At 37.8% G+C, this 22562-nt stretch overlaps 1 protein-coding gene across 2 annotated transcripts in view; it reads left to right on the top strand.

Annotated features, from left to right (window-relative positions):
• FBXO11 (F-box protein 11) overlaps positions 1–22562 on the top strand; it is a 79170-nt gene that overhangs the window by 17210 nt on the left and 39398 nt on the right. For both annotated transcript variants that reach the window (XM_075496587.1, XM_075496586.1), the window contains exons 2-3: positions 21722–21849; positions 21973–22054. In XM_075496587.1, coding sequence (XP_075352702.1) covers positions 21722–21849; positions 21973–22054 — 210 coding nt within the window. The remainder of the gene's footprint in view (positions 1–21721; positions 21850–21972; positions 22055–22562) is intronic.

Raw genomic sequence — 22562 nt, 5'->3', positions numbered from 1 at the left:
CTATTCAGGAGAATTGGAGGGTGGACTGAACAAAGAAAAGTGGTTTTGTATTTTTTTTCTTCCTTGCAGAACTTTAATTGCAATAGGTGTAGAGGTCCAATATTTTTTTATTATTATTTTTATTATGAACTAAACTCTGATTCCTGTTTTGGTCGTTGTTTTTTTCTTTCTTTCTCCATTTCCAACTTATTGTGTCTGGTATTATTCTTGCACAAGAATGTAGGTCTCGCTTGGTCCTCAGTATGTGAGGAAATGTCACAGCAGTTGTATTAATGATGAATTCCCTTTACTGTGTTGTGTTGCTTACTTGGTTGGTGTCCCTCCTGTTTCATATTTCCCCCTTGCTACTGTATTTGGTTTTGTTGTCTTTATTGTTATAGCTGTCTTAATTTCATGTACCGTATGTGCACGCTTGGGTAATAGAAAGTAGGTGGACGAGGGTATTTGGAAACTCAAAATTTTGAATACTCCATGCAAGTGAGGCAGATTATTTTTCTGCTGAAAAAAAGACGTACAGTATCTACTCCCAGCTGTGTCTACAGAGACTAGTCGGCAACTGCAAGGTGAGGGAGGCTTATAATTTTGCAATTAAGGATGGTAGGAGTAGAGGAGAATCAAGTGCTGCAGGTAAGTGTCCTGACTCAGGGCAGGTGTAGTGTCTTGTCCTGCAGCCTGTTTTAGTCCTCAGAACGGAATGACCAAATGTGGGAATCTCAACCTCACTTGGAGAAGTCTGCTTTGTGGTCAAAAAGTGGAGGTAACTCAGTGATTGGTTGCATCCTAGTCCGGGACAGAGATGCAAATGCAAGTTGATGAAGAAGAAAAGGCAGAGAAGATCTTGGCAGTGTTTATATTGTTGTTACTGATGGGTGGGTGAAGGCTCACCCATGTATCAAGCTTCCATGAGAAGGAATTGAAGGGAGAGAATCTTAGAAATGGGTGTGTGTGTTCTGGAGTGTGTTAATTTCTTTGCCTGAATGGTTATAAAAGCAAGTAATATTTAAAGAGGTAGCATATACTGGAGAATTATGCTGTGAAGGCTTCATCCTCTTATTCGTGCTTTATGCCTTAAACTTTTGGAAATATTTGGGAACGAGCTACAGCTGCTGTGGCTGGTCACTTTGTGTACAGGTTAGTAGGTTTGGAATCCTCCTTTGCTGCTTTCCGTGGCTTTTTCTGCAAGTGAAATTTGTAGTCCAAAACACTGAAGCCTCAAATTTTACAGAAGCTTTGCATTATCTAATCTTACCTGTATTAATAAATTTGTACTGGTACATCGTTTAAAGATCAAATGGAAAAAACATTTCAGACTTCTAAAACAAAGGATAGGTTGCTTCTCACAGCTTTCTGTTAGAGTATGTGAGGAGAAAGTAAGCAAAAGATTAAGAAAATGTGGAAGAGGTGAGATGGTGGTAGAATTCTTTGTTTTTCATGTTGCAAAAAATGAAGAGCCTTCTGGAAAGGGATTTATGGTTCTTGGTAAATTAATACTAGCCATCCCTCCTTAACAGAGGTAGAAAGTTCTTAGAAGAAATACTTGTTCCTACTCATATACTAGTTTTTTTTTTTTTTTAAGTTCACAACAAAAAACCCCAGTAATCAACTAACCCCCAGAAAGCTAACCCAAATGGCATATTTATAGCATCTGGATATAGGATGGATATTGATATATGTGGAAGAAAAACAGTAAAGAGTGCTGTAGGAAACTCCTGGATTAACTTCAGAATGGTGAGACATGATGCATGCTGTAAGTTAATATTTTAAAGAATTATTCTTAAAATCTGTATTCTGTGTAAAATAGTCATAAAAATCATGTGTGAACAGATTACTTCAATAAATGTACTGGCATTTTTAATATAAAATGTTTCTTTTTTGCTTTTTAAATTAGCCATAGTTTGAGAATAAACATTTCAAGAATTCAATCTGACAGTTCTTTAGAATACATCTTAAGACAATTTTTGTGACTATGTTGAGCATGAATATAACAAAGATGGCTAATATTCCATGTGCTCAACCAAAGTACAGGGGGGAAACACAGCAAAGCTCAATGCACTTGTAAAATGTCCTTGATACATATTGGAACAGATACATACTAGAACACTTCGAATATCCCAGTTTTGCTAGTGGAAAAACAAACAATGAAGAGAGGTTTAAGGATGCTGTTCTGGATGGAGTATAATTAATAGTTGACAAGTATTGTATATTTTAGTTCAGTGGAGGAAAACATCCATTTATTTAGTAAGCTGGATTTAACTGTGTTCATGACCCATGTGGCATACTTTGAGTGCACAAAATATATTTTACTTGCTAAAAATGTTTTGAATGCTCGTGATTTAAGAACAACTCATGAAGGATTCTTTTCTTTTTAGTATTTAGCGATACTGAATCTGCTTGTGGCTATGCTTGCACTTCAAATACAACAGACTGGATTAATGTAGCTGTGTAATGGGGGCTTTTTGTGCTTCCAAATGGACAGTGTCCTATATGCTCTGCATGTGTAGGATTTGAAACTTACTGTGATCCATTGTACTTGAGGTTGCATTCTATACTCTCGCTATCCTACGACAGGCATTGGTCTGGCGAGAAGGTGGATGTGGCATATGGAGTGGCTGTGTAAAAGATAGTATCATCAGTCTGTAGATGCTTTGCAGGCAGGGTTTTCCTCTAGGAAGACTCAGACGCTCTAGAGAGGCTCTCTTCGAGGTGAAGATGCTAGGTGGTCAATAAAAACCTCTTGTCTCTAGAAGCGATGGGCTCTCACTCTTCTCAGTATTTAAGATTCTTTCTTTTTTGTTATCTCTATCAAGGTGAAAGGACAGGAGCAGAACAAAACAGGCTCTGACTCTTCTCAATATTTAAGATTCTGTTTTATTACCTAGTATCTGTATGCACACATGCATGGCTCTTATTTTGTGAGAGGTCTTGAACTTTCCTCCACCAAAGACAGAACCTCCTGTAAGTCCTTTGAGAGTCCGAGATACAAAGTGGATTTTTTTTTTCTGGAAATTTTTTTTATACTTTGAAAATATCTGAGAGGAGTCTGTTAATGGAAATAAATCTCTATGGTGATGTCTCAGTTTTGTTTACTTGTTCATTTCTGGTTATAACTGGACACTTCCAACTACCATAATATTTTCCCAGAATATCACTGTAGGTAGTGCAGTGCATCTGTCTGCTACTAGTGTCCATTGTGCTGATCAACTGGAAATAAAGATTCATTCCATCATAGTTTGGCTCTGGCTTGTTTCTCATCTTGTGCCAATATCAGAAATCCACACAGCACTGACATGAAATAATTCACTGACTGTTGAATATTACACTTCAAAGATAGCAGCCTGATTTGATGTCAGGCTTCACAGTTTTTTCAATCATGGTTTGACTGATGCACCAAAATTTCTTTGTGCTCCTTACTTGTTAGTCATCAATGGTGGCATATGCTCTGACATCTGGGGGGGGGGAAATATTGTCAGCCAGCTACTGCACAATGACAGAGTTCTTCAAGGTGTAATCTGTATTTCAAAGTAGCCTGCCTTCTAGCCTTGCTGGCTGGAAACCTTAGGTTTCACAGGGTTTGCATAATGAGTAATGCCCACTTATCCAGCCCCTACTTGGGAGCATAGGGAAGCTGTGGGCTGCGTATTTTCTTCACAAGTTTAACTGCTGCCCAAAGGCCTTTTGGGGGTGGTATGTTTCTGAAACGCATGCTTGTATAGCATCAGGATGCTTTTGTTATCTTTGGGGTGGAGGGAAAAGGTGGCCATTCTATCAAAATTTCAATTGCACAGTATACATGACCGTATAGTTTGCAAGTTCAGTAAAGAAAAATGACGATAAATGTGGTTAATGAAATTAAGGACTCTTGGTACTGAGTTGATCTCCTAAGCATTAGCACAAGGTCAAGTAATTCAGATCAAAGATTGGAAACTGTAGTTCACTAGATACTCCTTTATTGTCACCAGCAGTTTTCAGTGGTATTTAAATTTAAAGGAGCTCATAGAAAATACTTATTCTACCCCTGCTGTATGGCAGTGATGTCTGAAAGAAGCAGCAGTTGAAAGAATATAAGCAGCAATGTCTTTTAAACCCTCCCCGCCTACTTTTGGAAGACATTAATCATTTCTGTGCTCATGAATTGGGTAGAGCATCTCTAGATGGCAGCAGCCAGTTCTGGATTGACTCCACTGGTTTCAAGCAAGTCTTTGAGGGTAAAGTTCTTAAACTATGTGGCCATCATCCCAGATGATCAACTAGGAGAAGAGATGGCTAACCCCAAAACACCACACAGTCAATACACAGGTATAAGCCTGTGTGAAAACAACCTCAACATGATTACTTTTTGTGTCTTACTTTCTCCTGTTCTACTCTTGCTTGCAACCATGTCCATGAGCTCTTCAGGCTAAGCTTGGGTTTTCCCCCCCCTGCTTTAAGTGTTTGAAGTGACTAGCTTGCTGCTGTCTCCAGGTGTTACTGCATATTAATAACAGTGGAACAATTGAGTAGTTTTACAGGTGTGTCAGATTGGTAAGTTCAGAACAGGTGAAACTGTGACAGGATGACTTCATGAAGGAAACTGAAACTAAAACGATGATTACAAAGACTGACAGAAAATAGGGCCAGGAAAATAAATTCAATTTGCTGACGTTACATAACCACCTCGGTGCAGCCTGTAGATTCGTTAGTGTGAGAACATACTTTGCAAGGGAGAGTGGTTGCGTGTGGCTTCACTTTTAGCAAATTGACTGTAATTTAGTGTGAAGATGTAGGAGGTTGAATATATTATTACTCTGGTTTTCTAGCTGGTGTGATCTTGTCTAGCAGGTGAGTTTTTCAGTGTGTTCAGCCAGCATGTGTTCTAGCATACTTCAATTTACAGTTGCAAAGATCCTTGAAACCATGAATTGGAACAGTAGCACTTCTTGATTTCTTTTTTTAATTTTTTTTAAACACTGAGAGCCTAAAACAATAATATGGAAAAAGAACGAATAATCTCTTTGTACCAGGAGGGTATTTACAGATGTGTACAAAGATGGTGTGCAGTAGTGGTGTGAGTATTTCTTTCCAGATGGAAGATACAGGGAGGAAAAAAGATACCATTTTGAAGATCACCCTTAAGTAGGTGGTACTTGTAAGTCAAGTATGTCATCTGTCCTGGCACAAACAGAAATGACTGGAAGAGCAGGAGATGGGGACAGGAAAAGAGCAAAGGGAGCGGAGCTTGCTGCAGTTACTTCTGCTGGACACCCATCCTTTCTGAGCTGCGGGAGAGCTCAGCGTGCACAGCCCAGGGGTACGTGTCTGGTGGGACTGCGAGCCTCTGCTCAGGTTGCTGTGCCTGAGAGGGCTTTACTTCTTAATTTTGAAATCTTAATTCTCTTAAGGAAGATCTGTTGGATGTCTTGGACTTCGTCTCGCTTTCTTTCTCAACTTTAGCGGTAAGGGATAAATCTTTTCCTATACCTCTGTAATCAAAGCTTTTATTTTTGTTATAACCGAGTTTGAGCAGTGTAAATGAGATCACATGGTCAGGCAGCAGTTTCTTTATTTCTGCGTGGCTGTCTTCATGCTTGCCTTCCAGGGTAAATACAAATATCTCTCTATCTTTTGGAAAAGTCTTTAATGTCGAAAGGTGAGGAGGGAAGCAGTTGAGTCCTCCTGTTTAAAACTGCTCTGCAGATCACCTTTGAGATTGACCTCTTCTGTATTTTTTTTCTTAGATTTAATTAAAGAAATTGAAAGTGGGGTTTTAATCGGTTACTCATCAGCATTCAGTTTTGTAAAAAGGTTGCCACTAGTCTAAAATAGCTTTTTGTTACAAATACCTCATCAGTTGCTAGCTCTTTAGCTGTTTGTTATTAAATGAACATAGTGTGTTTGTAAAGGCTTGGTGATGTTTCACTGGCCTGGTCAAGTGTGTAGAAGTACCCTGTGATGTTTTACAACAGAACTCCTGGTCAGAATGCTTGGTAATGGTGTGTTTTCCCCTCAAACCTCTGGACCAGGAAGATAATGAAATGAAACTGAGTCTAACAGTTGGGAAGGAATGAGGTAATATATATGTTATGGAAATCAAAGAGAAGGAGTTTCTATATCTGCAGAATACTTTAACAAGTTACACTTTAGTGCTTTTAATCAAATCTTTAAATTACTGTGCTGACAACGTTTGGATTTAACCCAAAATATTATTCCTTCATAATGGGTTTCTTGCTGACAAAATATATTTTGATACAGATTCTTTGATTGCTTAACATAGTAACACTTGCTGGTGTAGAAAATATCCATGTTTATGTAGCAGCGTAAGCTATGTAAAGCTGTGTAGTTTTACATGGGTATGGTTGAAAATACTATGGTCTGCCTTCCTATCCTAATGCCATGATGTGTGGAGTACTCAGCAGAGGGAAAACGGGCTGAAGTTTTTGAGATGCTAATGTACTACAAATTTATGTTTTATAACAAAGCATTCCTTGGGTAAATGCAGTTGAATTGGAGCTTCAGTGTACTAGCGAGACCATGTAATAGGAAATCTAGAGGGTAAATACTTAAAGTCTTGATATGTTCAGCAGGAGTGGGAGAGCTTGTCACTTGCCTGATGAGAATGCTGGAGTCAAGCAATGAATGAATTGTTCTCCAACAGTGCCTTCTCCCCTTGCTGACTATGTAGGGAGTCTGGGCTCCTAACTTAGGTCATCCTTCAAAAAATGGATGGAACAGCCTTTTGAGCTGATCTTTTGCTTATTATCTTGTTTTAGCTCAAATAAGCTGTATTGGCAAAGCCATGGCTGCCTTGGAAAGGGCTCACAGAGTTTGGAGACTCCACAAACTCTCCAGGCAACATGTGCCAGTGCTCAGTCACCCTCACAGTACCAAAAAAAAAAAGTTTCCTTATGTTCAGATGGAAATCTTTTTTTTTATAATGTCCTTCCAGTGCTTAAATACTTTCCTACCTTATTTATGTAGAGCTGTAAGCTAAGTGAACTTCTGCAGTGCTTTGGGCCAAAGAAGTCTTTGTTTTTATTTTAAATAATACGTGAGCAGTTTGTCCTCCAGAAGAGATAATTATCTATAAGATTGTGTGTCATACAGAGATAATTATCTATAAGATTATTTGTCGTACAGAACTTATCTGAAGGTTTGTTAGCCATCTGTCTTGTTTGTCATATTACGTTCCTTCTTATTGTTAATACTCTTTATTCCTGCAACCTTTTAAGGATATGGTCAGATGACCTAAAAACCACAATAAATTAGTACTATGAAGTGGCAGCCCTCCTCAACCGAGGTATTGCAACTGACCTAGTCTGACGTACTAAGTAAAATTAGGTTGGCTAAATGAGAGGCGTTTATCTTTTCTGGTGGATCAGTGTGTTTGGAACTGTTCAGGGCTGTACACCTGTGACACTTCTCCTAGGATGTATTTTTGTGTATATATATCTAAATTGTCTGCAGAAGAATACCTTGACAGCTGTGCGTATGCAAACAGCTGCATTTCTATTCTGTATGTATTTGTTTAACTTTTTATCAACGTAAGAAGTACTAAAAGGGACAGGATCAAACTGTGTGAGCTTGTTGGCAATACGGGGGTAGAGGGGGAGTCAGCACTAGTCAGGGATGGAGGGGAACCTCCCCATGGGGCAGCTCCCATGAGTAATCTTGACATCTTTTAATACTCTCTACTCAGTCTTTTTCCTTTTTTTTTTCCTATTCGTTCTCTGGAAAAAAAAAAAAATCAGGAAATGTAGGTAAAATAATCAGAAAAGGAGTTTAATGATTCAGGTTTTTTCTGCATGTGTTTTTGTCCACTGACTCTCCAGAGTGTCTTGGTCTCTAAATACCGTGCTTTGTGTATATGCCTGAGAGAAAATACATGAGGCAGATGGATAGTGATGGAACCATCCAGACATGAAAGGAGAAGTTACATATTAAGATGGTCAGTTTTCTAGAAAATATTTAATTTTTTTGGCGTGGTGATAAAGAACACTTCTTCCTCTTAAAGCCTCTCTAGGTCCTTGTGGCCTTCTAGCATAAGGGTTATTTTTGATGGCTGTTTCAATCTGTATTTTAATGGCTCCCAACACAGGATTACTGTGTATAGTGAAAGGCTTTGAGAGTCTGGAAGGGGCTGTGTTATTGGACTCTTTTTTCCAACCATACCATTTCCCCATTGCTTTTTGTTGCATATGTTCAAACAGCTTTTACAGTTAATGCACATTATTTTAAAATAGTTTTTAAATAGAAATTTACCATACTGAGGCATGACAAATTATAGGGAGTTTGTAGGAAGTGCAGGACTTCAAAATGGATATGGAATAGATGACAAAGAGCCATTCTATCTGGTCTTAAAATGGGTGAATATCCAGAACTATGGAAACTAAACAAAATGGGAGTTTAGGTGCATGAGAAGGAGGATCTGCTTAAGAAAAGGAAAAGTTCAGGATTCTGCTGTAGGTATACAGAAAGACTGGACATAAAAGGTAGTGGAGGGAGGAAAAACAACCCTGTTGAAAACTTTTAGCACTTCTGGATATTTTAGACAATATGAAAAATTAGTAGTTCCTCTCTGTTTCTGAGGTAACCAAGCTTACACTGCCTGCTTGAACTTAATGTTGTCTCTTAATTGTCTCTTAATGTTGTTAAGAATAAACTTGAAATGCGAACAGCAAGCATCTCTGTCATTTGGAAAAAAATCTAAAAGGCTTTTTCTTTTTTAGATGGTATTTCCATATTGTTAACTATAACAGAGCTTTAGCCAAATTGGGACCATGAGAAAAACAGTTGAGAGATGCTGAGAAAAGAAGCTAGACTTTTTTTTTTTTTTAAATGAAATTGTCAGTAGTTGAAAATAGTTCATCAAGATACAGGGCATCATCTGCAGAGTTTTAAACTTGAGAGCATTCACTGCAAACACATCTCAATTTGGAAACTCTTACATTAAGCTGCCATTACATTTTACTTCAGAATTTCTCAGAAAAAAAATGTATCTGCAATTAGTGTAATTAGTTGCCAAAAGACATAATTAACAGCCAAATACACTGACTTTTTGCCCTCCACCCCCATACACACCTTAGCAGTTGCAGCTGCTGGTGTTTTAGTTTTTGAAGTTTTACCAAAAACTGAGTTCCTGTGTCAAAATCGGTTGTATTATGTATTAAAAATGTGGGGTTTTTCTGAAATTCTAATATATACACTTAAATATATATATAAACCAATGTGTAAGAGCTACTCACAATGTGAGATGACAGTGTTAATAGAAAAAACTAATGGAAATTTAGTAGCTACTTAGAAAAAGCTTTTAGAAGTTCATTGATGCAGCATTTCATGCATGATACTGCTTTTAATGGTAAAAATACATGATCAGCCTGCATCTGGCAGCATGTTTCCATTGCAGTTGAAAACAGGGGAAAATTAAAACTAGGTGAGCGTTGTAGAATGGTTGGTTATGAATTGCTGTGGAATGGGCTGGGTAACTAATGTGTGTAGAATTTACACAGAGTGCTTAGGTTTAAAAAAAAAATGTATGTGTCTTTAAAAACAAACATGGTTTAAAAAATGTTCTGTTTAGAAGGAGAGAAAACAAACAACAAAGGTAGAAACTTGGATTAATATATCAAAATCATGCCACTTAATTTTCTAATAAAAAATTGGGATGTAATTTTTTTTCCCCCTCCAGATGTCCAAGAGCAGTAACTGCTGGATCAGGGTGCTTAGGAGATCCTTACTCTACAGGGCAAGAAAGAACAGAGTGTCCTCCTTGTGCTGTAATTTCCTTGAACATATAATACAAAACCTTGTTTCCAGCTTTCCTGATGATTGTTTTGCAACACATGTTGGCAATGGAAAACAGACAGTGATGTTCTTCCAATTTGTATTTATATAATGTATTAATATTGTAAAACTTGGTAGAAAACCTATTTACTCTTATCTCCCAGAGTAGAAGGTTTGAATATGGATAGTTGCTCTCTGTATAGGGTTTACTTTCCTTTCTTTCTCAAAGCAGCTTGGGTTTAGGTAGGCTGTTGGCCCTTAGTACTATGGGTTTTGGTGTTGATAGCAGTCTTTTATTTTTACTGTAGCTCTTAACAAATTTAGATTTGAATCAGAAGTTGCCTACTACACTGTTTTATAGTTTGATGACAGTTTTCTTAACCCATCTTAATAACATATATGCTGGCAAATAAGTAATGAGTAACAAAGCATTTTCTTCCCGCGCCCTGATGATGCTTGGTTTTACTATAGTTCCACACGTTGTTTTCTCACAGTCATTTCCCTGAAGCTAAACAGAGCCATGCTTTCCTGCTCTTGTTAGGCACTTTGGAGTTCGTAATTCAAGTAATAGAATAATAGGAACACTCATTTAGAAAAGTTTTCCGAGTAAGTAACGATCAGATAAGTCTGACTCAGTGCATGCAAACCTTGCCACAGTTAGTCTTGTAAAATTCAGCCTTATTACAAAGTACATCAGATACAACATACTTTTGACTGATCCAAGGATAATAAATGCTTGCTTTCTTTTTTTTTGTGTGTGTGTGTTTCTGGCATAATTATCATGAAATAGCCTTGCTGAAAGTCCAGTTAAAAATAAGTATATATTGTAATAGAGGGTGTATCTTTTTGGTGAATAAAAGAACAATACTTTGTGGGGATCTAACGATTTATTTTTTTTCCTCCGCAGTCTGTAGTGTATATAAGTTTTCAGTATACTGTTGCCAGTCATGTTGTTCATATGGTGGCATTTCATGGGTTTTGGGGTTTTTTTTTTGGTGGGGGGGTGGGGGTGCTTTTGTTTGTTTGGTTTTGTTTTTTTTTCACTTCAGCTGTAACATTTCAAATGTTACGGAAGTGATGATTGTAGTATTTGGGCAGGAGGAGAAAGTAGCATGTATGTTTAATATCACTGTAAAAGTAAGTTAGGGGAAATAGCCAAAAGAGGTAGCGGAATTCCTATTTTACCTTTTGCAGTTCACACAGTTATCTCTTTCTAGTGACATGCTCTTGGATATGCAAAATTGTGAGTATTATTAGCTCAAGGTGTTTTTTCTTCCCAGCTATCTGTCAAAGTTACAAGGTCCAGCTTTTTGCCTCTAGACCGTTTGGTGTTCCTCTGCTTCTTCCTAGGCTAATGGTTGGTGTAAACTGGCACTGCAGCTGAACATGACTTGGAAACTTTGCTTGGTACAGTATGTATTTGCCCATCTATAAGAGCAGGGATTTCTCCAGATAACTACGCTTCGTAGTCTGTTGGCTTGTATTGTTTCTGAAGGATATGTCGAAGTGTTATCTGGTATCTATAAAAAGTCAAGAATCAAGCTAAGATTTTCTTGGTGACCCTCTGTTTTCCTAGTTACGTTAAATCATATAAAGTGCCTAAGTTGATAGTTTCTGGTTCTTGTTTATTTTTTTTTTCTTCCTCTGATGTAACGTAATAGTAGGATACAGAAAGGGAAGAATGACAGCCAAACCCAGTAAGCTTTAAAGTACTATTAATGTACTTTTTCCTCCTCTTGCTTCTTTCTTGGAGGAAATAATACTGACTGTACCCCCCTCGCTCCCCAGCACACAAAGAACTGTCTGGCCTTTCATCTTGGTTGCCTTTTTTCCTTAAGTTTTTTGCCACTGTAAGACAGATCAGTGACTGCCTTTCCTTGTCATGATAGGCATTTTAGAAACTTTCTTAATTCTGAAGAATGTTAGGAAATTCCTAGTTTAGTATATCAGAACTGCTCCTTGACATAACTAGGTTCCAGCTGGGCCAATGTATTGATAGATGTCAGTCACTTCTGATGCAGAGTCCATATAAGGCAGATGGCTTTGCATGGCAAGTATCTCCAAATCTGCTATTACTCTTAGTAGCAGGAGATGCACATTTTTTATTTCTTTTTTTTTTTTCTCCTGCCTGTGTTACAACAGTGCTCTGCAGATGTGGCTTATGGCAGAGAAATCTGTGGGAGGCTTTCATTTCCTGAAAATTTGGTGAAATGATTGTGCCCTGAGATTATGTTTTACAGAGTTATGCTTGAATAGTTACAATAGTGTTTAGTCATAATGAGACTTGTAGCTATGTGGATTGTTTTATTACACATAAACTTTCCTGTCCTTTCAAGGGGAGCCATGTTTCTGTGAGCAAGGTTTCTCTTTGCTACCCATGCATCACAAAAAAACTCTGCAAATGGATCAGTTATGGGCCATAGAAAATTTGAAGTGTAAATTGTAGATGCATTAAGTGAAATCTCTGCATTCTCACTGAATTTACTCATTCCTATACTGTGGGCTTCCCCCCATTTTTTTTTTTATTTTTCAAAGATACCAGAAACTCAAACGGAGGAAAAATTAATAGTGTCATGCTCATCTTTAGTTCCAGCAGTGCTAAAGGCAGTTACTCATGCAGGATGAGATTAGGCTGGAAATAATTGCCCCTGGAAGTTAATAAAACCAGGAAATTTACAAACTTCTAATTCATTCTTTTTGGAGTTTTATGGGTATCAAGAATATCCAGACTTAACTCTAATTAAAGAATGTAAGCTTTCTGCTTCATAGCTCAGCTACTCTCTGCTTATTAGAAATAATCTATCCTCACAAATATCTCATATTTATTATATATATGCTAGCTATGGCATTTTTCTGAGAAAAATGTTATCTAGCCTGAGCCAGGCTGTCAGACAAGATGGAAATACTGGTTTGCCTTAATGGCAATTCCATAAAACTAATTTACTTAATTGTCCCAGCTGATCCCATCCAGAGCCTGCCCTCTTCCCGATACATGAGTTTTGGAGGCTGGTTTTCATCCTATCAATGTCCAGCCATTTTACTAACAGCGTAGTTCAGGGCAGCGAGTTCTCAGTTGTGTTTTTGTTGTTGTTTTGTTGTTGTTGGTTTGTGTGGTTTGGTTTTTTTTTTTTTTTTTAAGTGCTGGTGACTGCTTGGTTCAGCAATTCCTCTGTGCCACCAAAGTGTACGTGTTCTGGTCACTTTGGTGTGGCTATTGGAGAATCCATCATGTCTTCCTGTCTGAGATACCATCTCCTGGTAAGGTGGGATTTTTGTAGGGAGGAAAAAGGGGCTTGTGTTTGGTTTTTTGTTTGGTGTTATTTTTCATCACAGTAGCTCCAAAGGTGTGGTCACAGGGTTGCATTCTTGCCTCTGTTCAGGCACCTTGAAGTACTGCCTGAAGTTAAAGTATGGTGGCTGGTCAGAAACATCTTTCTGGTCAGAAACATCTTTCTGGTCAATTGTGATGCAGAATAAAAGGGGAAAACTTGAACCTCTTTCAGTGTGTTTTTATTGTTGTCACTGGCCATGCTTTTCTAATGAGATGGAAGTTGCTATATTTCCACCAAAGAGGGGGATGACCTTTGAGACTGGTAACTTGACTGCTCTAAAAAATGAAGCGATATGACCAGGTAGAAATTTTAATTAAAGTGGTCCTAGTTGGAAACACGAGTCAGTAGTCAGAATAGAAAAAAAAAAAATCAGCTTGTAGTAATGAAAGCTATTTTCTTTAGTATCACTCTGAAATATAATGAGGAAAGGCTCTTAAGCACTACATAGGAAAGGCTCTTAAACACTGTATATTCCTGAACCTTTAAAATCTACTTGGTCAGCTTTTTTACTGTAGCATCAAGGAACCATGCAGCAAGGCCACAGCTTTGAAAGTATTGCTTTATTAATGAGGAATGCACCCAAAAAGGGATCCTTGTCCGTTCTCAATGAAAGCTTGTCAGAGCAGGAGTCAAGCTGCCTATTAAGCAGGAAAGGAAGTTCTCTTAATAAAATACTTGCAAAGCAGCCACCTGGAGATTTGTTTGTTAGTTTGCTAAATGTTATAGACGATGCTGTAATACAGTTATCATCAGTTTGGGAAAACAGTGTAATTGAAAAAAATACCAAAGGACAAATCTATCTCCTTATTCTAGGTTGTCGGGTACTATTGTTTGAAACATGCTAGTGCTGATTATTAGAGCTGCTTGTTCTCAGAAAAAGAATTTTTTTTCTTCCCTCTCTAAAATGAGTTATCTAACAAGTAGCTCGAGTATGCAGGTACTTGTACAATTATTCTGTATGTCTAATAAAAATGTGCATGTTAATGTGTGTGGTGTGTGGTTGGGTGTTTTTTGGTGGGTTTTTTTTGGTGTGGTTTTTTTTTTTTTTTTTTTTTAAATTCAGTCTTTAACCTGGTGTTAAATACCTTTTGAGGGGTGGTTGTGGAAAGGAACTAGATTTTTTCATCAAATCCTAGTTATCACTTTCTGCTCCTGGCTTCTGAAAAGGAAAATATTCTTCATAGTACCTGGAGGGGTTTTTAACTAGTGTTCACACATGGTTTTTGTGCTAGATGGTTTTAGACTGAACTCCCTAGTGAACAAGGCTGAGAGATGTGAGTAGCTGTTTGTGATGGTTGATAATTTTTAAAGAAATATAGTTGGGGACAAGTTTTGGGCTTGCAGCCAGTTTATCTTTCGCAGTTGTCTCCTTTCATTTTCTGTCTGCTTTGTGCCAGCTGTAAGAACTTAAGTTTTTCCTTGTGTATATAAGCTGTATTTTAGTATGCAGTATTTTGAGGGTGCTAGTTGACCTAACAGACCTTTAAAGGAGTGTTTTCTCTCCCGTCTGATTTGAGTGACCTATGTAAAGATTGCTGTAGTGGGCTTCACAGTGTGCTGAGGAGGAGAAAAGATCAGATTGTTAGATAAAAGTTAATTTCCATTAGATCCGAAGAATAACACAAAAAATAATCTGAGCCTTAAGAAACTCTCTATGTAGACAGAAATAGTTACTTTTCTCCTTGTAGAAAATACATTTAAATGTGTTGTAAAACTAACATGAGCTTTTGAGCAAATACAGATTGAGTTTAGCGTCTGATCTATTCTTACTCTTTTTAGGCCATCATGACTGCACGACCTATTTCCAAAGAGTAATAAGCTGTCTCATTTGGGTATTGATGTTTAAAAGCTTAAAATGTAAATTCCAAAAAGGTGCTGTTTGATTCTTGGGGTGGGGTGGCATGGGTTTTTGTGTTGGGGTGGGGTTTTTTGTGTGTGTGTTTGTTTTGTTGGGGGGGGGGGGGGGCACCTCTCTATACAAATACCAAGACTTTTGGCTTAAAGCATAATTTTTTTTTTCTGCTCTCAATTTAAGAAATAATTTCTATACAGGAAAAATTCTAGGTATTCCACATTTTGTTTATCAAATAAACTGTTACAAATTACAAGAAGCTTGCATATTGTTATATAATATGTCTTTGGTTTATTATCAGTAAGAAATTGTATGTATATTTTAAATACTCTAGTAGTCAGTAATGGTTATTGTGTCTAGTTGTTGCTTCCCAGAAGGCAGACTCTCTTTATTCCATATGGTGTTCAGTAAGTCTGAATTTTTTTTTTTTTCCTGTAGTCTTTACGAAAGCGTACATTTTTAATGTTAGGTCTGTCCCCTTTCCAAACTGAAAGCCTGCTACTCTGAGTGGATATCTGTCTCTGAATCTTTTTCTTGCTGGGTCTATTCCAGTTCCAGCCTTGACTCCTGTCAGAGATTAATCTTTCTCATTGACCTGTGCCATCAGAATCTTAGAAAAATACCACTTCTTAGATTTTTATCTTTATGTGAGTCAAGCTGCTGTGGATATTGCTTGGAAAATACTGCAGGGTTTTTTCTTTCAATAATGATAATTAAAATATATTACAGTATTTATTAAAGTCTCTTTTGTGTTAGTAGTAGATGAGTTTGCAGGTACTTATTTTAATATCAATTTTTTAAAATATTAAACATAAAATGAAGGGAGTTGCTGTATACATTCCTCCTGTCTCTTTTGGGGTGTTTTGAAGTCCACTTTGGAGAAGTGGAACTTGACGGTGAAAGACCACCAAAATGCTCTTGCCTTTAGGACATGTTGAATCTGGACTCAATGAACTTTGCATGACATATTTCTCAGTTTGAGGAGTTTGGGTTTTTTTGGTTTGGTTTTGTTGTTTGCGTGGGGATTTTTTGGTTGGTTGGCTTTTTTATGGTGGTATTCCTAGCTAGTGGCTTTCTCCTTGGAGAGGTGTTCAGATAGCTCTCAAAAGAAAATGGTCTTCACTTCAAAAGCAACCTGCCATCCATAATTTAAACTAACCTGTAAATGCTGCCCTGAATCAATGGGAAAGCTTCTACTGGTGTGAGAAACTTGCTCTGAGATACAGAGTAGAATATACCATTTCTATACTCAGTATCTTTCAGGTTTTGGTACTGTATCTGCTTTTAAGTATAAGCCACTTGTTGGGAGTGTTTGCGAGGACATAGGATGAGTGTCAGTCACACAATTGATACTTATTTTTATTTAACAGTTCACTCCCAGAGATTTTGCCGGTTAAAGAAAAATGGTGGGTGGGTGTGTTCTCCTTGGTTTTGGAGTTGACAATTTGTTACGATGTTCATGTTTTTGCAGTTACTGTATGTGCAAGTACAGAACTCCAGCCTTGTATTTCTGTTCTGTAAGTTATTTTGCCTTTATTGTTATCTCTCTTGTGTATACCTTCCTTTTCTACTCCCTTAAAATTGCAATGGAGAAAAGACAAGAAGTTTAAGCCAATCCATCAGTGAGGTAGTTGGAGCTGTCATCTCGCAGGTTGGCAGTATGCCTTCTCCATGTTTTGCCAAATATATGGCAAGATTTGCTCTACCCAAAGCAAATGAGCTGTGTAAGTTCACATTTTAGTTGCATTTCTCACATTTTCTTCTAATTATGAAGATAGACAGTGTTGGGATTTTTCATCTTAATAGTTTATTTCATTCTGAAATTGTACCAGTTCCGCTTAAGACACTGTATGATGAACTCTTGTTACTGTTGAAATTTGTTTGATCAGCAAGATGAATCATTACTTCATTCAACTAGGTTCAATATGGGTTAACTTAATTTTCAGAGGTGTTTTTCTAGGACCTACTCCCGAATTGATATGGATTTCTCTATTTTAAAACTAGTTGGTTATGTTTCTCACCATTTTCTCCCCCCCAGTCTGCAGGAACAATTTCAATGCTGTGTCTGTTTGGGAGTACTTGCCACCCCCAGTATTTTGCTTCTCTTGACTACAAATCTCAGTATTTTGTTTTATCCCCCCCCACCCTGTTTTGGGAAGATACGGAAAAACAGCACAAAAAATTGAAATTGCAGTTGTTAAAACTAAATGATTAAACAGTAGAGATTAGTGTATGAGCTTCCTCCCTTGAAACCCATTCCTTTTTTTCTTTTTTTCTGATAAAACTGTATTTTTTTTAAAAAAGCTTTTATCAGCCTTACTGTCTTCACAACAATTGTCGTTAATATTCAAGATGACTCTTGGAAATACTATCTGAACATGTGTAAGGTAGAAGTGAAACCACATGCACATCTCTTTGTAAAGAAGATGGTACAGACATGATAAACTTTTTCTAGAAGTGATCTGTGTATTTTTTTTTTTTTAAAGTAAACTATTTTGACAGTCCTTTGTCACTTTTCTGTAACTTACAATGTCTTCATGAAACAAAGTTAATCGTGTGCTCTCTAATGTACACACTTCCATAGCATTTGTGGAAATGCAAGATAGTCTTGATTGATTATAGCAGTTGACAGTGGCAGATTAATTTTATTTTTCTTTCCCTCCTGGAAGTATTTGTATTTACTGGTCTTTTGTGGGTGTTGAAACCTGAGCCATAACACTCAAGCTTTATGAGCCGTTTTGAACTATCAGATAAGATACTTCTTAGTTTAAATTTAGGTTTTGACCTGTCAGTGTTACTAAGTTTTAATTTTCAATAAATATGATTTTGTTTGAAATTATTTTATCTTACTATACAGTATAATTGGTGTAAAATATTCAGGTAAATATTTATTTGAGAGCAGACTCAGCTTAATTTAATCTCTTAAAAACTGCAAATGTATTGGTTAAAACTGTGACAGCATCTGGCACTCATTTCAGCAGGTGTTTGTATGAGGATATTAATATTACACACATACTCCCCCCAGATTTGTTTACTGACTTTTAGACTTCTACCATCAACAAATGTGATTATAATGCCTTTTATTTATGTTCTTAGATGCAGTAGCTGATACTGTTATGCTTTAAAATTGGGTTTTTCAAAATATTTTGGAGGCAGTGAGGTTCTGTCTTTTAAAATCTAGTTGTTCGCTTTAAAGCAGGTGTGTCTGTTATGTGAGTGTGATTTTTAGGGGAGGATTTTCAAAATATGGCTGTTGGAGTTAGTGGTCTGTGTTATGAGTGTTGTCATGTTACTTGCTCAGGGAAGGGTAATGTGCAGTCTTCAGGAAATACTACTTTCCGAGAAGTATTTATCTGAAAGCTAGCACTGTAGCTAGTTTAGTCCATTCAGAGCTTACAACAGAGCATTTGGAAGGCTAAAAACAAGCACCGAGGCTACTTCTGTAACACATCACTTAAGACTTTCAGGTTTCCTGATAGTGTTTCACTTGACAGTAACTATACAGGCTACATTTGGAAAAATATTATCAGTTGTTATTGTTCCTGAAATGTTGGAAATCTATGCAGAAGCTGGTCAGCCCCTCAGAATTGTGACCAAAAACTGCTGGTGAGAAAGAAGTCATCTAACTTGCCTGACTCTCTTTATCCTCCTGTAGCCAGCAAATTACCTGTGTGCAATTAGCAGGTTCGGGGCAGGGCCAGGCCAGAGGCCCTTGACTCCTGAAGCACTCTGCTCCCCGTGAGCCACTCTCACAATATGTGAGCCACTGTCACGATATGTTCTGTTCGCACCGATGCATGGACTGGTGCCTCTGGGCTGACGTTGCTCAGCAGCGACGGGCACCTTGGCACACGTGTGCCCTGGGGCACCCTTCTGCTTCCCATGCGCTGCATGGATTCGTGCTTTCTCCAGTGCCCTTCTCTCATCTTCCTTGCTGCTCGGATGGAAAAAAGGAAGATTTTAATTCTTCTGATACCTGCTGTGAATCTGAGTGAATGTGTGCATATCCATTAATGTCATCTGTGCTAGTAAAGTGATCTTCAAGCGGGACTCCTGCCATCCTCCTAAATCCACTGCAAGTAAATGAATACATTTCTTTTCTGCTTAGCCAGTCCTTTGGTGTTTCAGCCAAACTGACCTTTACTTCCATTTTCCCCTACAGGCTTCTGCCTTCTCTTTCCAGCAGTAATATGTTTTGTCCTGCATGGCCTCCACAGGTTTACTTCTAAGGACCTGATTGGGTTTTGTCTCTGCCCTTTTCATCGCCTACTGAGGGATCAAAATTCTGTGCTTTGATTTTTATTTTTCTTTTTTTTTCCCGTTTTCTTTGCTTATTACGCTTTTGCTGTGTTTCGTGTGGCAATTTTGAACTATTGTGCTGACCATCCAGAACAGGGGGAAAAACCCAGCCGTTCTGACAGTCATCTTGTGTCTTCAATGCAAAACAGGGGAACGGGCTTTAGACAAGACACTCAAAATCCCTGAGTAGCATGCTTCTGGGGGATATTGGCAACAGAAATAATAATTACTGTATCAAGACCTTAAATAGAAATAAGGGGTGCAAAGTAGATACATGCTGCAGTGTTTGAGTACATTTGGGTGTTTTGCTATGAGAGCGCCTTGCTGCTGCTTGTGGTGGCTGCCTGAATTCCTCCTGGCAGGGCCCACTTCAGACCCACAGTTCCTTTTCTGCTCTGGTGTGTGAGGGAAGGCTGGGAACTCTCCTCTCTTCTGCCTGATGATATCTTGTTAAATTGGTAGGGTATTTTTGATCAGAGATTAAAAGAAACAAGTAAAATTAGGCAAATGAATTGTGAGAATGCAATGGGTCTGCTCTGGGGTCAGTAACCTCCTGCAGGCACACGATGCCGATGCTGGGCCAGACACTCCTTCGCAGGAAAACGCACTGCAGTTCATCTGTCGATGTCCTCTAGGTTTTGTGCATAATGCATAAATACCGAGCCTTCGTAGGTAGAGAAGTGCTCGGATGCTAGTGAGGTGTGTCATGTAAGTAGCAGACGGGGAGAGAGAGAGAGTGAGCTAGCTTGTAGCTGAACTTCTGGAGGTTGCTCTGTTTTTAAAAAAAGTGGTGGGTTTTTGGTAGAAATTTCACAGTTCACTTCTGTCCTTAAAAACCTGTGCTGTTGCTGCAAAAGGGGTGGTGGTTCTTCCCAGTCAGGTGGTCTTGTCCCCTCCTTGGGGCTGTGCTGACCTGGACCGGCTGCTGGGCTGGCCAAAGGCTAATCGTGGAGGTCCTTCTTGCAGGGTTAGTTTTCAGATGGATTAATGAGCTGATGACACTCTCCTAGATTGCCCTGAGCTGACTGTGTGCAGTCGCACACATACCACCAGCTAACTTCATCTTATTACCAGCTTCGGTCCTCTACTTAGATGTCCTGGCAGTGCTGTGATCTGTTTATGATACATGGCAAGGTTTGCAATTTATAAATATCTGCTAAGGTAGAGGAAAAATTGGGACCAGAAAAGAGCAGGAGGACACTGAAATAGCTTTTTTTTTTTTCTTCAGAACTTTGTTGGTTAGTTGTCACTGATGTAGCAGCTTGGGCTATGATGGCATGCATAATCCTATATAAATGCAACATTTTGTCATTTATGTCAAAAAACCCAACCAACAAAACACCCTTAGGAAAATCATGAGATAAGTTCTTGAATTGTAAAGGAATATTTAGAACTTTTAAAATTGCTTTTCTTTGTGTCTTAAAAAGACTGGTTTAATATTTGAAGGGTAGGGGGAGTTTATGGTCTGTTCGTTGGGTTTTTGTTTGGTTGGTTTTTTACATCAGTTTCTCTTCACCCTAATATATTCAGGAAGACTGCTTACTCTACAGTATTGCTTTTATGGCTATCACTTTTACATCATGTTTTACCCAGTTGAAAAACAAAAAAAGCCGTTAAAATGAAAAGGAAGTCCAAAATTCTTTTCTTATAGTTAAGCATCTGCAGAAAGTATACCTCTTACTTAAGTGGAGCTGGGCTTTAATTTATATTCTAGACTGGTTTTGTTCTGGCCTTTTATAAATTCTTGTAACTTTATTATGTGATGCTAGTTGTAGGGCATGCAGTGATAAGTAATTATTCCTTGCTTGTTTTGAGTGTGTTCCATAAATATAAGAACATGGAAAAATGAAACTAATGTATCAAAAACTTTTTAAAATTATACTCATCACACTTTCTGCACTTCTTTTTAAAGAGCAGGGAGAGAATATACTCTTACTTTTCTAAGTATAATTTAGGCAAACAGAATGTATGTATTTAAAGCTACCTCCATTTTAGAGAAAGATTTGTATGCTGGCCTGGGATATTCCTGAAGTGTTTGGGGAAAAATCTGCCTTGAGTTTTGTACTAAATGCCATGTTTACTAAAGGATTTCTTCATAACATCTGGTTAATAATTGAAACTCCGGTGTTCCTTGTTATGCTGATAGTGTTAGGTGAAAAATTTGAGGTAATGAGGTGATAGCACAGTGAATTACATGCTTGCAGAGAAACTGAAAGCCTAGGTTTTGGGGGATTTTTTGTTGTTTTTTTTTTTAACAACTTTTGGTACAGCTGCTATGTACCTATGGAGAACATAAGTTAATTAATGTGATTTTTATGTATGCTGTGTATATTCTGATATTTTCACTAAAAGTTCTCTGCACTCTAGTGCTTCCTCCCCACCCTCCTGACTGGATACATTTATCTGAAAATTTCTGTAGCATCTTTCTGGTATAAAACAAAACTACAATTCTAATTAGCAAATTTTCCTTTTTTGTTGACAGATGATGATGTACCTGCAGATATGGTTGCAGAAGAATCAGGTCCTGGTGCACAAAATAGTCCATACCAACTTCGCAGAAAAACTCTTCTACCTAAAAGAACAGCTTGCCCTACAAAGAGCAGTATGGAGGTAAAGTTTGTTTGTTTGTTTTTAAATGTAAAGTAAATCTTACTGTTTCAAGAAGAGGAAGCTAATTAGTACTTTTCATAAGTTACCTAATGACTGAACTAATTCTTATTTATTTCATTAAAGGGTGCCTCCACTTCAGCTACTGAAAACTTTGGTCACCGAGCTAAACGTGCTAGAGTATCTGGAAAATCCCAGGATTTATCAGGTAATAACTCTTTGTACAAAAAAGGGGGTGGGGGAGAAGGGGTGAAGACATTTTGACTTCACACACACGCACCCACACACCACCCCTGAACTTACTTTTCCTGTCTGTTCTCCAACTAAGAAACAGTAGTGAAAAAACAACTACAAACTTGTTCTGAACTTCAAATTTGGAAGCATGATTTTAATCTGATTTTTAGAATCTGGTCCTTTAGTCTTCCCTCTTCACTGCAGGTGTGTTGGTTTGGGTTTGTTTTGGTTTGGGTTTGTTTTTTATTCTTCTCAAAGTGCTGTGTAGTTGTATCCAAGCTACTGTCAGAAGCAGTTAATGCTGCAATGGTGCAGCACTCTGACTAGGCTTATTTACCACTTCTGATATTGATGTATTGTTCCAGTGTATTGTTTAGAGGTAGTTTTGGTATGTCATTATAGCACTTCATTGTGGAGAGAGGGGAAAGAGTTTGTGTGTGTTTATAAATAAAAAATACACATATACCTACATACATGTATAT

Source organism: Mycteria americana, chromosome 3 (genome assembly GCF_035582795.1).
Source record: "Mycteria americana isolate JAX WOST 10 ecotype Jacksonville Zoo and Gardens chromosome 3, USCA_MyAme_1.0, whole genome shotgun sequence".
Lineage (NCBI taxonomy): Eukaryota > Metazoa > Chordata > Aves > Ciconiiformes > Ciconiidae > Mycteria > Mycteria americana.
This window is presented reverse-complemented; position numbering and strand designations above follow the sequence as displayed.